The sequence below is a fragment of the Eleutherodactylus coqui genome, chromosome 1 (genome assembly GCF_035609145.1).
Source record: "Eleutherodactylus coqui strain aEleCoq1 chromosome 1, aEleCoq1.hap1, whole genome shotgun sequence".
NCBI classification, from domain to species: domain Eukaryota; kingdom Metazoa; phylum Chordata; class Amphibia; order Anura; family Eleutherodactylidae; genus Eleutherodactylus; species Eleutherodactylus coqui.
The window spans coordinates 323,453,022-323,468,446 of NC_089837.1; the positions used below are offsets into that span (position 1 = coordinate 323,453,022).

The 15,425-nt window shown below is 40.9% G+C and overlaps 1 protein-coding gene across 1 annotated transcript in view; it reads right to left on the reverse strand.

Annotated features, from left to right (window-relative positions):
* The window catches only part of MYOM3 (myomesin 3), a 129,812-nt gene extending 114,739 nt beyond the window's left edge, over positions 1 to 15,073 (reverse strand). Inside the window, exons 1-4 of the mRNA XM_066575073.1 lie at positions 14,999 to 15,073; positions 12,249 to 12,383; positions 4,650 to 4,730; positions 64 to 223 (exon numbers count right to left, since the gene is read on the reverse strand). Coding sequence (XP_066431170.1) covers positions 64 to 223; positions 4,650 to 4,730; positions 12,249 to 12,355 — 348 coding nt within the window. The 5' untranslated portion in view covers positions 12,356 to 12,383; positions 14,999 to 15,073. The remainder of the gene's footprint in view (positions 1 to 63; positions 224 to 4,649; positions 4,731 to 12,248; positions 12,384 to 14,998) is intronic.
* Between the last annotated feature and the right edge of the window lie 352 nt (positions 15,074 to 15,425).

Below are 15,425 nucleotides of genomic sequence, written 5' to 3' on the forward strand. Positions count from 1 at the left end.
CACTTCACCCCAAAGTTGGTAAATAAAGAAAAGGGCAAATATGAGTTTAATCAAAGTACTTACTTGTTCACGCAAGGTTCTGCGATCTGCTCTAACACGTAATGACCTGCATGCTTGAAGCACCGTGATTTCAAACTTCTCCATATTGTTTCTGAAACCAACATGCTTCTGTCCTCTTGTTCCCAACCACAAGTCTGTGGAATTCCAAGTAATTCGATTATCCCTGCAGAAGCATTCACCATTGGTCAGTAACTTTCATCAGGTTTCATTAAGTTTAACTAATGCCCTTATTTAGTTACAATGTAGCATAAAAATAGCACATCTGGCGACCTGTACAGTTGTGGTCCACTATAAACACTACATGTAACGCACAGTAATTACACTAACTATCAAAACATATTATGTAATACATACAATAGGAGTAGTTTAGAGAAAATGTTAATGTCCATACAGTTCAGCCTATTACCCCCCAATGTTGATCCAGAGATAGGCAAAAAAAAACAATGAGGTAGAAGCCAATTTTCCCAATTTAAGGGAAAAAAAATTCCTCCCTGGCTCCAATCTGCCAATTGGAATTATCCGTGTATCACCAACTCTTTTAAAGTTAGTAGTGATTATAACATATAATATTGCTTCACTCAAGAAAGGCGTCCACGCCCCTCTTTTATCAAATTTGCCATCAGCATGTCCTCAGGCAGAGAGTTCCACAGTCTCACTGATCTTACAGAAAAGAACCCCCTTTTATGTCGGTGTAGAAAGCTTCTTTCCTCTGTACCAATGTTTCTCAATCTCCAGTCCTCATGGACCCTCACAGGTCTTTCCCATGCTTTCTGGATTTTCTTAGTATTACAGGTGATGTAATTATTGCCAGTGGCTCAGACATTGCCATAGGTGTTCTTAATATAGAATATGACCTGTGGGGGTTTACGAGGACTGAAGTTTGGGAAACACTGCTGTAGATGTAGAGGATGCCACCTTGTTACAGTCACATTCCTGGGTATAAACAGATCATGGGAGAGATCTCTGGATTGTCCCCTTATATAGTTATACATTGTTATTAGGTTGCCCCTCAGGCATCTTTTATCTAAACGAAATAATCCCAATTTTGATAACCTCTCTGGGTATTCTAGGCCACCCATTCCATGTATGACTTTATTGCCCGCCTTTGTAGCCGCTCAAGCTCTTATATGTCCTTCTTCAGTACCGATGCCCAAAACTGTACACAATGTGTATTCCATGTGTGGTCTGATCAGTGACTTGTAAAGAGGAAGAACAATGTTCTCGTCATGTGCCCCAATACCTCTTTTGATGCACCCCATGATCCTATTTGTCTTGGCAGCAGCTGCCTGACACTGGTTGCTCCAGTTAAGCTTACAGTTAACTAAAGCCCTCAAGTCTTTTTCCATGTTAGTATTTCCCAGTGGTTTCCCATTTAGTGTTGTGAGATACTGAGGGGCGTGATAGTAGATGGTCATTACGTTGCCCCCAGGTTCCGCTGTTATGCCTAGTGGGGCTGGAGGAAGTTCATGTCCCACTGTTTGAGACATGGAAGTCCAGGAGTGCAATGTAATCTCCAGCAGGTAGTTGCTGGAGATGTTTTCTTTAAAAGTCTTTAGGCCTGGATTTTTGGAATGGATGGCAGGTTGGTAGTGGGGCCATCCATTCCACTTCCTCCACTCCAGGTTATGTGCAAGGTTAATCAGCACAGGTGCTGAGGGTGGGCCAGGAAGAGGTATATAAGTGGCAGTTCTCACAGTCACAAGAGACTGGATAGCTGCTGGACCCAGGCAGTCTATTATACCTACTGGAGGTAAAAGTCTTGTTGTTTTCATACCTGAAGCCAAGGCTGTATTTTCTTTTGATTTATTGGACTGAAAAAATAAATACAGGTCACACCTGTACTTGGACTTAAAAATGTGTCTCTGTCTCTAACTGCCGAACACCACGCAAACCTGCACTCTACCGAGCTGTCTTCCCACAGTGTGTAATGGTGACATGTATTTCCTCTGGCCATTTGCATAACTTTACATTTATCAGTGTTAAATCTCATTTGCCATTTTTTTGTCCAAGCCCCCAACTGATCTAGATCCTCTTGCAATCTCGTTGCATCTTCTCTTGTGTTAATTTCTTTACATAGTTTTGTATCATCTGCAAATATTGATATTTTACTGAACAATCCTTCTACCAGGTCATTAATAAATATATTAAAAAGAATAGGGCCCAGTACCGACACCTGTGGTGCCCCACTAGTAACGGTGACACAATCAGAGTATGTACCATTTATAACCATCCTCTGCTTTCCATCACTGACCAGCTACTTACCCATTTACACATATTCTCGCCCAGACCAAGCATTCTCATGTTATATACCAACCTTTTGTACGGCATAGTATCAAACGCTTTGGAAAAGTCCAGGTACACAAGATCCAATGACTCTCCCCGATCCAGTCTAGAACTTACCTCTTCATAGAAGCTGATCAGGTTGGTATGACAGGAATGATCTCTCATAAGCCCATGCTGATACAGAGTTATACAGCTATTTTCTTTGAGATAATCCAGGATAGCATCTCTTAGAAACTCTTCAAACATTTTACCCACAATAGAAGTAAGACTAAGGCCTCCCTCACACAGGGCGTTTTATACAGCGTTTAGCACTGCCTTTTCAGCCCAGCGCTAAACGCTGTACAACACTCCCATTCATTTCAATGGGGCTGCTCACACAGGGCTGAAAACACAGCATCTTCCAACGCTGCACTTTGACAGCGATGCATGTTCTATTTTGGGGCGTTTTCAGCCCTGCGTCGCCCATTAAAATGAATGGGCAGCGGTTTTAGCACTGCTGAAAACGCGGCAACACTTGGTGCCGCGTTTTTGGCAGCGTTAACCGCTCGCCGATTTTCGGGGTGAGGGCTTGCAATAGAAGCCCTCCCCAGAAAATCTGCCCCAGCTAGGTAGAGAGAAAAAAAGAAAGTTAATACTCACCTAGCCGCTGCAGTCCGGGTCGCAGCAGCTGGTCTCTGCAGCTGATCCGGGCTTCCCCTGCATTCACAAGTCTTTAGCCGTAGGCCAGTTGAGAACCCCACCTCCGGCAATAGAGTGCTGTGATTGGTTATCGGCACGCTCGATGCCCAATCACAGCCCTTCATTGACTGTCTCAGCCAATCAGCGCCGGCAAGCTCTGATTGGCTGAGACAGTCAATGAAGGGCTGTGATTGGGCATCGAGCAAGCACCGACAACCAATCACAGCATTCTATTGCCGGAGGCCGGATTCTCAAACCTGGCCTCCGGCAATAGACTTGGGAGTGCCGAGGAAGCCCGGATCAGCGGCAGAGACCAGCGGCCGTGACCTGGCCTGCAGCGGCTAGGTGAGTATTACTTTTTTTTTTCTTTTCAGCATTCTTGGCTGCGTTTTTAAGCCGAGCTGAAAAAGCAGCCAAAACGCTGGCATAAAGTATGCCAGCGCTGCTGAAACGGGGCAGAATATGCAGTAACGCAGCGCTGAAAAACGCTGCGTTTCTGCAAACGCCCTATGTGAGGGAGGCCTAAGGCCTCCCTCACACAGGGCGCTTTCAGCAGCGTTTTCAGCCCTGTTCTAAATGCTGTACAAGGCTCCCATTCATTTCAATGGGGTTGCTCACACAGGGCTAAAAAAACGCTGCTTTGAAAAGCGCTGCGTTTTGAAAGCGCTGCATGTTCTATCTTTGGGCATTTTCAGCTGAGTCTCCCATTGAAATGAATGGGCAGCGTTTTCAGCTGGGCTGAAAAGGCAGCTGAAAAGGTAGCTGAAAAGGCAGCGTTTTGCAAACGCCCTGTGTGAGGGAGGCCTTAGGAAGTAAGACTTGCCTCTCTAAAATTGTAGGTGTCACTACTATTTAGTGTTGGATCAATGTATTTTGGATAAATTTAAATATGTGTTTGATTCTGCTAGCTTATTGATCAGTTGCACGTAATTTATTGAAAATAAGAAATCTGGGCGAAAACAATTTCCAGAAAAATTTTCTTCGCTATACTAGCGCTACCTGGCATGACCAGTGTGTGTTCTGACAAGGATGGCTACAAATACACGTATTAAGAATCATGTGCCAGATTTGTTTAGCCTGCCACATGCAGATATATGAGAGTGCTAAATTAAATTTAAAGCTAAACTGATATCTTTTGATCCCTGATGAGTCCAGCGCAAACAGCTAGAAGAAATATGTTTACCATCGTTTGCTTTTTTTGGCCAAACAATGATTTTATGTTGAGTTTAAAAGCCATCGTTCAGCCAGTCAGCTGATAGCAGGGACCGCATGCTGTGATTCTCCACAGGAGTGCTGATAACATTGTATTCGGCTGCAGTCCCGCAGCAGAACAAAGGTGCTGTATGCAGATAACCCACCACCTGCTATTATCAGCATACAGTGAAGGGAGGCTCATGTACATGCAAATAAAGCTAATAGGCTACTAATGGGCATTAGTGCCCATTAGCAGCTTATGCAAAATGATCGCTCAAACTGTCATTCTTTCTATCTTTTGAACGAATTTTGAGCGATCGTCTTTGCGTGTAAATGGGGCTTAATTCAATGAGAAGCTAAATCAGCATTGGCAATTAATCTATGTAATAAAATGAGCTAATTTATTTGGGCATTTGACAAGAGGATTCACTTACAATGTAGATCTCAAGGTCTGTTCTGCTCTGGCTATTGAATAATCTATGGAGGAAACAGGTATGTTGGCAAGCTCTTCCTCACTGAAAAATAAAAAAGAAATTAAAAATAAAAACAATATTTTGAACTTTTCAACCTTATTAAATTCGAATAGAAAACCACTAAAATATATCTCGAATACTGCATATTACAATATACATTATACTGGAACTTGTATTTATGTAATAATATAAAGACTGCACATTGTCATATTGGATGGCATATTGAAGCAAGTCTAAAGTAATATATGCCCTTTGGAGAGAACTTTGGGGTTTCATCAAATCATGGAAGTTTTTCCATGCCTTTTAAAGATAATCAGTGGAGAGAAATGGAATACGAGGGGCTGCTGATAAGTCTTTGGCTTTACCCAGAAAGAAATGAGATAGAAAGATGAAACTTTACATTTATTCCACATATCTCCACTGATGTCAACACACTTCTTTGTGCCTAAAACCAGTCATCCGTAGCAGCCATGGCATCAGAAATGTTGTGAAATTTGGTACCCTTGAGGTGTTTCTTCAGGTCTGGAAACAGATGATAGTTGGAGGGAGCTAGATCTGGTAATAAGGTGGGTGGGCAACCAGCTGGATGCCTAACTTAACCATTTTTGCCGTGGTCGCAGTGTGTGTGCAGAGGCGTTGTCTTGCAGGAACAAGATTCCTTTGGACAGCTTGCCGCGCCTTTTGGCCTTCAGAACTGCCTTCAATTGGTGCAAAAGTTCAATGTAATACCTTGTATTGATGGTGGAACCATTTTGAAGGTAGTCCACTAGCAGCACGCCCTCCTTATCCCAGAACACAGACGCCATCACCTTAGTGGCTGATTTTTGCACCCTGAACTTCTTTAGGTGAGGAGAACCACTGTGCCTCCACTGGCAACCCAGTTTTTAACTGTAGAATATAAAGGGCATTGATCCCCCAATGTCTGCGACATATCACCATGAATATCCTTCACGGACTTTTCTTGCAGAAACAAGAATTTTATTCCAGCCAATCAGGAGGCTGGAATCGGCACATGTGATGGGGGCGGAGCTACGCGATGACGCGTACAAGGGGGCAGAGCCAGAACGCCGCTGCTGCCGGACCGAGCAGAAGGGAAAAGACCCATCTGCGCAAGCGCGTCTAATCGGGCGATTAGACGCTGAAGTTAGACGGCACCATGGCGACGGGGACGCTAGCAACGGAGCAGGTAAGTGAATAACTTCTGTATGGCTCATATTTAATGCACGATGTATATTACAAAGTGCATTAATATGGCCATACAGAAGTGCATAACCGCACTTGCTGCTGCGGGACAACCCCTTTAAGTCTAGACAAATTGAGATAGGATCCTGTTCATATCTTTGTGGTAGTTCAATAGGGAGAGTAGAAAATAGGTATAGCAATTTTGGCAATAAAAGCATTTTAAAGGTGGCTACTTCCTGCAATACTTTTAGCATAACTTTGAAATTATATTGATAGAGTTATTGCTATACCCAGCTATACTATACCTTTGTTTTGCTAATCGAAAGGATGTAATTATGTAGATAATGTGATAAGTCTTTAGAGATATTCATAGGCAAGATTTGGACTTCTGCATTTATTTTGTAGCAAGATATCTGTCCAAACTCTTTTATGACCTCCACTGTGTTTTCAAGAGAGGGTATTGGATCCATTAAGCTCAAAATAATATAATAATAGCATATGATGATATTAAATGGGAACAAACTCTGATCTGTATTCCTTTCATTAAGGTAAACCTGCACCAATGATTTCAGGGACAGTATAAAGATCAGTGAGGACGGAGGGCAACCATGCCTGGGGCCATTTGTAATTTTGTAATTGTCTGATAAAGCCCAGTTGGTAAATACTTGCGCTGAAGGGTTTCAACACTGTGCAGATATATCTTTGAGAAAAAGGCCACTAAAACCCATTTTTTCTAGAGCTGTGAAAAACAATTTATATGATCAAATGGCTTTTCGGTGTCCAGAGCAAGGACAACCGCAGGGCTTTTGGGGAATCAATGTAATGTGCAAGATTTAGAATCCTTCTAGTGTTATCCAATTCTTGTTGGCATTTCACAAGACCAACTTGATCTTCCTTAATCAACGATGGTAAGAAAGGGCCCAATCTGAATGCTAATATTTTTGCATAAATTTTGACATCAGTATTTATTAATAATATAGGCTGAAAATTCTGGAGGCATCTGGTTGTTTCTCCAGTTTAGGAAGAGTGACTATTAAGGCTTGTTGGTTTTCTTTAGGAAAGGAGCCCTACATAACCGTTAGCTGAAAGGCCTTGAACAAGTGTGGGGATAAGGTATCTTGAAAAGTCTTATAATAGGCATTCATAAGACCATTCGGGCGTGGTGATTTACAAATTGGTAGTGAGTGTATATCTTTGAACATTTGCACCCTCATAATTAGTGAGTCAAGGACTTCCCTATTGGTTTCAGAGAGTAGGTAGGTTAATATTTTGTAGAAACGTTTGAATCTGCTGTGTTACACTTGGGAACGTAAGGTTATTTTAGGTTATACAAGGCCAAACAATAATCCTGAAAGCTAGTTGCTATATCTATAGGATTCGTAAGTTTTCCTTTGTTATTTTCGCAAATTAAATACAGATTTAAGATGTTTGACTTTGAGGTGAGAAACCAATAACTTTTCAGATTTATGATTAGCAAATAATATAGGGACTTAAACTTTTTTTAGTCTCATCTCATAATTTGGAAGTAAGTGACTTTGAAGCTTGTGGCCAGGAAGATGATGATGACCATGTTGTTGTAAAGATTCCCGCCTGGCTTTCACAGGGATTTCCTTTGGTCTGCGAGCGAACTGGCGAGGCTTGGCAGAAAAGTCTTGCTAACCGATGTCTCAGAGTTGTTCCTTTGCCTAAAGCCCTTGAACTTGGCATGCTTAGGCAATGCATATCGCAGATTCAGACACAGGGGAGCTTCCCCAAGAGCTTACAGATGCGTCATCTTGGTCCCACACCGGGGACTGAGAGAAGTAAAAATTATTCAGCTTCTCTGGCTTGGCTGTTGATTGCTTCCAAGGCATCCTGGATAAGTGAGCAACAGGTAAGACTGTTTTTAATTAAACATCTTCTTGCTATTGTATAAAATGTGAGGATCTGCTGAATAACTCATCAAAATAGCAAATTATTAGTGGAATAAATTGGGTTTCTTGTGTACCTCAGACTAATTCTGTCAGAAAGATTAGTTTATGTTATTAAATTTATACATACCAATAATATACACCATATAATAATAATCTTTATTTGTATAGCGCCAACTTTCCACAGCGCTTAATATGGCTGATGCACATCTATACAAGCAGACACTGCTCCACATCATATTAATCACTTTCATTTTGGATTGTCATAGTTTTTCTCATACATGATCAAGATGGTGAATATTTTTGACATGTACATTGGCCAGTAGAAATGTAGACAGTCCTTTGAAAAATAACATCCTTCTTTATTTTACATGGATAGCTAATGTAAGTCATTTTCCTTTAAGGACCAATAAATCTATTCTAATGAGGACAGTGTTTCCATGCCAAAGAGGATTAAAGCCTATGTAATTCTATCATGGTATGCAAACATCTTTAAATTCTTGGCATGACATCTACATTCTTGAGCAGTACATGGAGGGTGAGAAGGGTGACAGATGATGATTAAAGCAACCTTTTTTGTGTGACAGTATTGATCTTGCAACTTCTTGAAAGTAGATACAAAACTTGGAGACATTTGAACATTTGGTAGATATGAGCAAACATCAAAAATAAAACAACCATAGGAGACGTCACTAACTAATGAGATGTTGTTGAAGTAAAAAAGATTATCAAACAAAGCCATTCTTGTTTTTTCTGGTATTGCAGCTCAGCCTTATTCAAGTAAAGGAGCTGGGCCGCAATACCAGACACAACCCATGAAAACAAGTGGCGCTGTTTCGTTAAAAAAGCACAGTTTTTTCTTTTTATAATCCTGGAAAGTTCCTTAATGCTTAAATTTCTGAGTTTTAGGTTTGAGAATTTATCTTTCTAATGTTATGCCTAAATGCATCCATGCACACTTCCTATTGTGCAGCCAAGGATCTGCTTTAGGGGGTCAAATTAGCTAAGTCAATATAATACACATCTTGAGCAGATACAGTGATCACTTAAGTTTTTTGCCCAAACTCAGAGAAGCCATTTAAGATAAACTGATAAAAGATTTACATAAAATATTAACTAAATTAACCATGCATTATATACAGGGTGTAGTCAAAAAGACTGATCCAGTGCTATATCTCAATATTAGTGTACAGTGTTGAAATAAGTATAGCATACTTAAATAGGAAAGCATGAATGTGCTACACGAGTGGTATGGCACATGGGGCTTTGGGGGCCCCAAGAACATGGATTTCAATTTTGTGTTGTGGCACCTGTAAGAAACAAAGAGTAAAACCCAATTGCAAAATTGAAGTGTTACATGTGAGAAGCTGAAATCCGCTTTCCTTGTCTCGGTAAGACAGAAGTAAGGGAAGCATACATGAAATGGGCTCCTTCTGCTACGATACATGCATGGAGTGCAGTCCAGGGCTGATGCTAGCATTGTGGGACCGTTTTAGTGAATGAAGAAGCACTAATTCAGTGCAACTTACTAGTAAGAGCATGACCCAATGAGAAGAAAATGCAAATTGACGTGTGGCTTGTAATTTGGTGTAGTCACTTTATTGGATCTGTGTTCAACATGGATCGTTAGCTAAATCTCCTGAAGATGACAGTGGATGACTTCTTGGATGATTTGCCTCTGTCATAGTAGAAGGAGGCCATCAGAAAGACAACAGTATTTAGATATATCGCTAAATCAGTCTATTTGACTACACCCTGTTGAATTATGTCTTTAAGGCCAGCATCACATGGGAGTATTTGTGCGCACATAACGCACAACAAAAACATTTCAATTCACAACACACTTTCAACCACAATACAGTTTTGAGAGGTACACTGGGTTACCTGCCCGGCTCACAACCGAAATGCGCCGTGGGCCTCCCACATGCGGAATCCAACACGTACATGTGACCGGGCCTAAGGCCTCGGTCACACGGGCGTTTTTTCGCGCAATTTGCGGATCGCATGTTGGATGCGCATCCGCAAATTGCATGACCGTGGCCGACGATTCGCCAAAAAAAATCTGCAGCTAGCAGCGTATTTGGCGAAATGGCCCAGCGCTGCCCGCTATCCTCTGATGAGAATGATGTCTGCCCATTGAATTCAATGGAGCCGGGAATACAGCCAGCTCCATTGAAAGCAATGGGCTGCCGGCGAGCGCGGGATGAATTTTCGGGAAGGGCTTAGAAATATAAGCCCTTCCCTGAAAACCATCCTAAAATGTGTAAAAATTAAAAAAATATATATATACACTCACCTTTTCCCTGCAGATGGAGTTCAGCCGCGTCCGGCTGGCAGTTCTCCTGAACTGCTCTGTGTAGTATTCAGCAGGCAGGGATTTAAAATCCCCGCCTGCTGAATGGGCTGCCTCTGATTGGTCACAGCCCTCACCAATCAGAGGCAGCTCTCACTCACCCATTCATGAATTCATGAATGGGTGAGTGAGTGCTGCCTCTGATTGGCTGAGCGCAGGGACCAATCAGAGGCAGCTCTCAGCTGTCATTCAATAGCTGAGACCGATCCCATTGCGAAGCATTGGGTCTATATATGCGCGAATCGCATGTGCATGCGCAAATCGCGTGAAAAAACGCCCGTCTGACCGAGGCCTAAGGCTGTGTTCCCACACAGAAAAAAACGCTTATAGCTTATCCAGCCATGGCTGTCAATAGCTGCATAATCTTGTTGCAGCTGGGCATGATTTAAGCAGCTTTTACTGTGTGGGAATGCAGCCCAATACCTTTTCAATCATTTGCTAAGTATCCAGTCAATTTATGTGTGATCTTAATTCACAGTACTGCTGTTGCCAAGACCTTGCTAACACTGTAATCACAATCCAAAAGTAACAGTTTATTAGCAGTTCTGGTTACAGTAATTGACATAGCACCAGCTTATTATAGTCTGTGATATCATAATTTATTAAGAAGGATCTCTGCCAATGACAATAATATTATGAGTCCAGTTCCATCATCTGTGCTATGATTGATTTTGGTGTCACGGAATTCTCCTATTCTCAAAAGAATTCTATACAAATAATAAAAATGTCTCTAATATATATGAGAATTTGAATAATAATTGAATAGTAATTTCTGAAATAATAGTTTATAAAGCATATTTAGGATATATTCACATGCATTTTGCAGAAATCTACACATGTGCTGCAGAAATGACCCCAGTTAGATGTAAGGAACAGATTTTCAGTCTCTGAAATCTCTGCCACAAGTCTCCCCCTTTTCTGAATATACCTTTAGATTTGATGGATTTAACCAGTGGGAGTCATACATAAATAAATGTGATACCCTTATAATAAAAATGTGACAGATATCAATATTTCTAGACAATGACTAAGTTTTATGTTGAAACCAAATTTGAACAGCTTATTAAAGTGACTCATAGCATCAGATCTAGAAGGCTGGTTGGCAATACAAGTAAGCCCTTAAGAGCAAAAGGAACACACTGTTACTTTATCTCTATGAACTTTAAATGGATTGTATCATTTGGCAGACCATGTATCTTTCGCTGTGGTTTGTGCACTCCTGCACTGTTGGAGCACCTTCGGTACTGAGATGTAGTGAGCCGGAGGGTCACAGTATGCGGCTGTGCCACCAAACCCTGTTTACTGGGTAGTAGGAATGATGTTTTTTAGGCTTCCAGGAGGATGTGCCAGCATCAGCACGGGATGTGTAGGAGCTCAATGAGACATAGCTGTGAGCATTGTGGCACTAAAGCACTGCGTCACAGCGTTGTCGGAAAGGGGTGAATTGCAGTCTTAATAGGGCAGTGTTTTGACGCAAGAGATTAGGAAAGTTCATTTAGATTCTCTGAGGTTCCCGAAGAACCTGTCAGTGGCCTATGTAAAAATTAGATTTGGGCTCGTTCATTGTGAAAGTGTTGGTCAACTGAAGTCAGAACAAGTGATGAGGTGCCTGATTAGCAGCAGTGCATGGGTCAGCTGCAGTTCCCCTAGAGTTGGAGAAGTGCCAGAGCGGTACGGCACAGCAAGGCCCCAAGTTTCATCATAGAGAGACAGTCAATTATGTTTGGTTCAGCAGAATAGCAGGGGACTGGATGTAGCAACTATTATAAGGACATTAAAATATAGCCATATTAAAGTTTCATGAAACCAGCCTGAAAGACAGGGTCAAATACACCTACATCCATTAGCAAATGAATTCCTAACTGACTGTAGGTTGTTAATGTCACAATGTTTGCCTAAAACCTAGTAGCCATTAACAATGAACAATGTGTTAACCCTAAATTACCTTGCTAGCAGCGTGGACTTACACAAAGTCGAGGCTCTTGAGTGCATTGCTGCCACAAGCCAGTCGTGCGCTGTCCATTATCTGGAACCCTACACCTATGCACCCCTTATTATTAGAATAATCCATCTGCTGTGCTAAGATCAGCTGAAGCTAGTTTATGATAGACTGACCTTGTTCTAAATTTCTTCCTGGTAGTCGATGTTTCCATTTGCAGTTTGCGCTTGTTCTGCTCAGACGACTCTTCTTCCCGGCGGGCATATCTACTGCTTTCTTCCATCCCAGAAATAGATTGCTGCTGAGTATTGCTGGTAAAGGGAAAATATGACATCTGTCTAAATGTTACATTGTAGTTTCAAATTTCAGTTCAATGTATTCCTTTGTATATTTGCTAACTCAGTCCTCACAAAGCAAACGTCTGCACATTGCTAGAAATATGGTTTTATGTATTCATTCTGGTATACATATTAGTTATTATTTGAGTTGAAATCAACGGTATTATTCCAGATCCGGCAAAGCTAGACTGACTACATAGATGTATTTCTTCAAACTTGTCTTTGAGCTGCCACTCGATTTATCGATACTAAACTGGCTCCTGAATGTGTTTTATGCCAAGCGCCCTCTGGATGAGGCTTCACAATAATAACAATGAGAGATACAAATATCATCAAAAATTTTCCAACATGTATATCACCAATTTTATGTAAGGTGACATGACAGGCTAATCAACTGTCAGCTTATAAGGGAAGCTGCTAAATGTTAGAAGAAGGCTGGACAGCAGAGGGACCACTAATGAATATTCACACAACAGAAAACCTTGGCTCATCCCCTATTTTCTGCCATGGTTTATGAGGCAGGCCTGTTTATCCACCGCTGATTCTGCCTTATGAACAGGGCCATAAAGGATAAAGGGCATTTATTAGAATTGTGTAAAACATACTTGCCATAAAGAACAACCAAAGTGCCCACAGAGTACCCCCCCCAATAAACTATGCAACCAACTGTTTGTCCCACATAAATAGTGTTAGGAGAATTTCTACCCAGGAGTATAACTATAGGGGATGCAAGGGATGCGATTGCACCCGGGCCCAGGAGCCTTAGGGGGCCCATAAGGCCTCTCTTCACCATATAGGAAGGCCAGTACTATTAATAATTAAAGTTTGGGGCCCTGGTACAGGTTTTGCAATTGGGCCCAGAAGCTTCAAGTTATACCTTTTTTACCCACCCCTCACAAACAGGACCAAATATGATTCCCTTCACAGCCACTAAAGGTAATGAAAAAAATTCAGTCCAAATTGAGCCATCACAATGAGGAGCTCACTGCATGCATATTGCATATATATACATATATATACAGCTCCCAATAACGTCAATAGAAGCATGCATAAAAAGTAAACTCCCCTAGTGCAGGAGACTTGGATGTTTTATGGGTAGCCCAGGAGGTCTCCCTAATTTCAGGAAAATCACAGAAAAGATTAGGTGAATACAGTAAAAATTAATTTCTTGATCCAAGCATATAGAAGATGAGCATATTGATGACAGATGCTCCTTGACTTCACCTTATTTTATCGTTCCTAAAATTCGCCAGAAAGTTTTCTTGCCTCTTCTGCTTAAAAAGCCATGTTATAGTAAGAAATCATAAACACAAATAACTTTTCGCAATGTTCAAATTGTCATGCTATATTTATCCTAAGCCTTTTGCTTCACGTTATAACAATTCATGGAGTTGGCAAGATAGCACACTGTAAATACGCCCCGTGATATTCCTCTTACCCTAAATGAGAGTGGAAACCAGATATATTTACTGTCCAGCTCCTCTACGACCCCATAGTGTTGGATCGTATTTTAGCCTTTAAAATAGAATAACACTTTGTGTCTTCTTTTCACCATTCTTTATACAGCCAAATATTGTACAGTTTGTTAGGGTGACCGGGATAGGGCTATTATTTATCATAATGGTGATATATAAGTAGCGCACTATTTATAATATGTTTAGCTATTTTGTTTAATTTGCCTATACGGCATGTACTTGTTTTTGTTCCAGTGACAGTTTTATGCATATCAAGTAATAAATACATAGGATTGTTTGTCCTTTCAGTGTTACTGCCATTCATTTGCCAATATTTTGCATCTCTACTTGATTAACTCTTTCCAATCCAGTGTCTGACGTCTGAAGACATTATGATTTAAGGCTGTACAGCTCCAATGTTGGAAGACGTCCGTCAGGGCTCTCTTACTGTATATCGCCAGCCTCTCTGCTGTTGGAGCCTATCCAACGTGTCACCTCATGCAGTACTGGCTTTAGCCAGCATATAGCGCCCTTGTATAATGGCAGAAAATGAGTAAACCCCCTAATAAAACCAGGATACAAATTGGATTGGAAAGGGTTAATGCTCTGTGCCCATTTGATAACTCCTATCATTTAATCAAATTAAATCTGTCTATGGTATCAGTAGATAACCTTGTTATCTGCAATGTAGCTTTGCATATTCTTTAGATAGGGTATCAGTTCAGTTCCTATACTTTTTTAGATTTTTAACTTGGTAGTGGAATTCAACTTGATACTCCTCTTTGTAAAGAGTATGTTTAGTTAGTTACCTGGTCAATAAAGAGAAGACACTACTCTCTAATGATTTATGTGCTCCCATGTTTCACTATGTCTTTGAATTGACTGGAGTATTATACTACATTTGTAATGTTCCTCTAACAGATTGTTACGGTCTATAAGCTAACTCCACCAGATACTCTCTTGTGTCACTTAGCTTACATGTCTCTGTGCCTTCCAGTCTAAATACTAAAACCTCTACAGCTTCATAAACTGTTTTACTATTTTCTAGATCTATTATCCTTGTAAAGATACAATAGAAATGTAAACCTAAACAAAAATGTAAATACCTAAAAGTCATAAAAAGCGATTACTCACATTTAGTGCTGTGCTTGTTGAGGAACTTGTTGCTTAGAAGGTAGCACCACTGTCCCCTATCTTGGCTGATGATATCAGAACGGCACTCCAAAAAGCGGCTGATTATAAGCTTTATAAAAATAGCTGCTCTTTCAGGAAGCTTGTAAACTATGATCCCAAACAAAAGTCTCAGTGCACAGTGCATCTTCTATTTTATACCAGGATGAGAGAATGCACTATGGATATATAAATATACTAGGGATTAAGATGGGATTCGAGAAAGGCCATTGGGAGGGGTTTGAACAAGAGTGGATTAAATCACGGACACTGACATGTCAAAAGAACAAAGAAGAAGCTTTCTCCTTTAACTGAAGTTATGAAAGGTTCTCACTAACAACTCCCACAACAGTTGCATACAGCATATATATTTGTAAATCAGCCATAAACT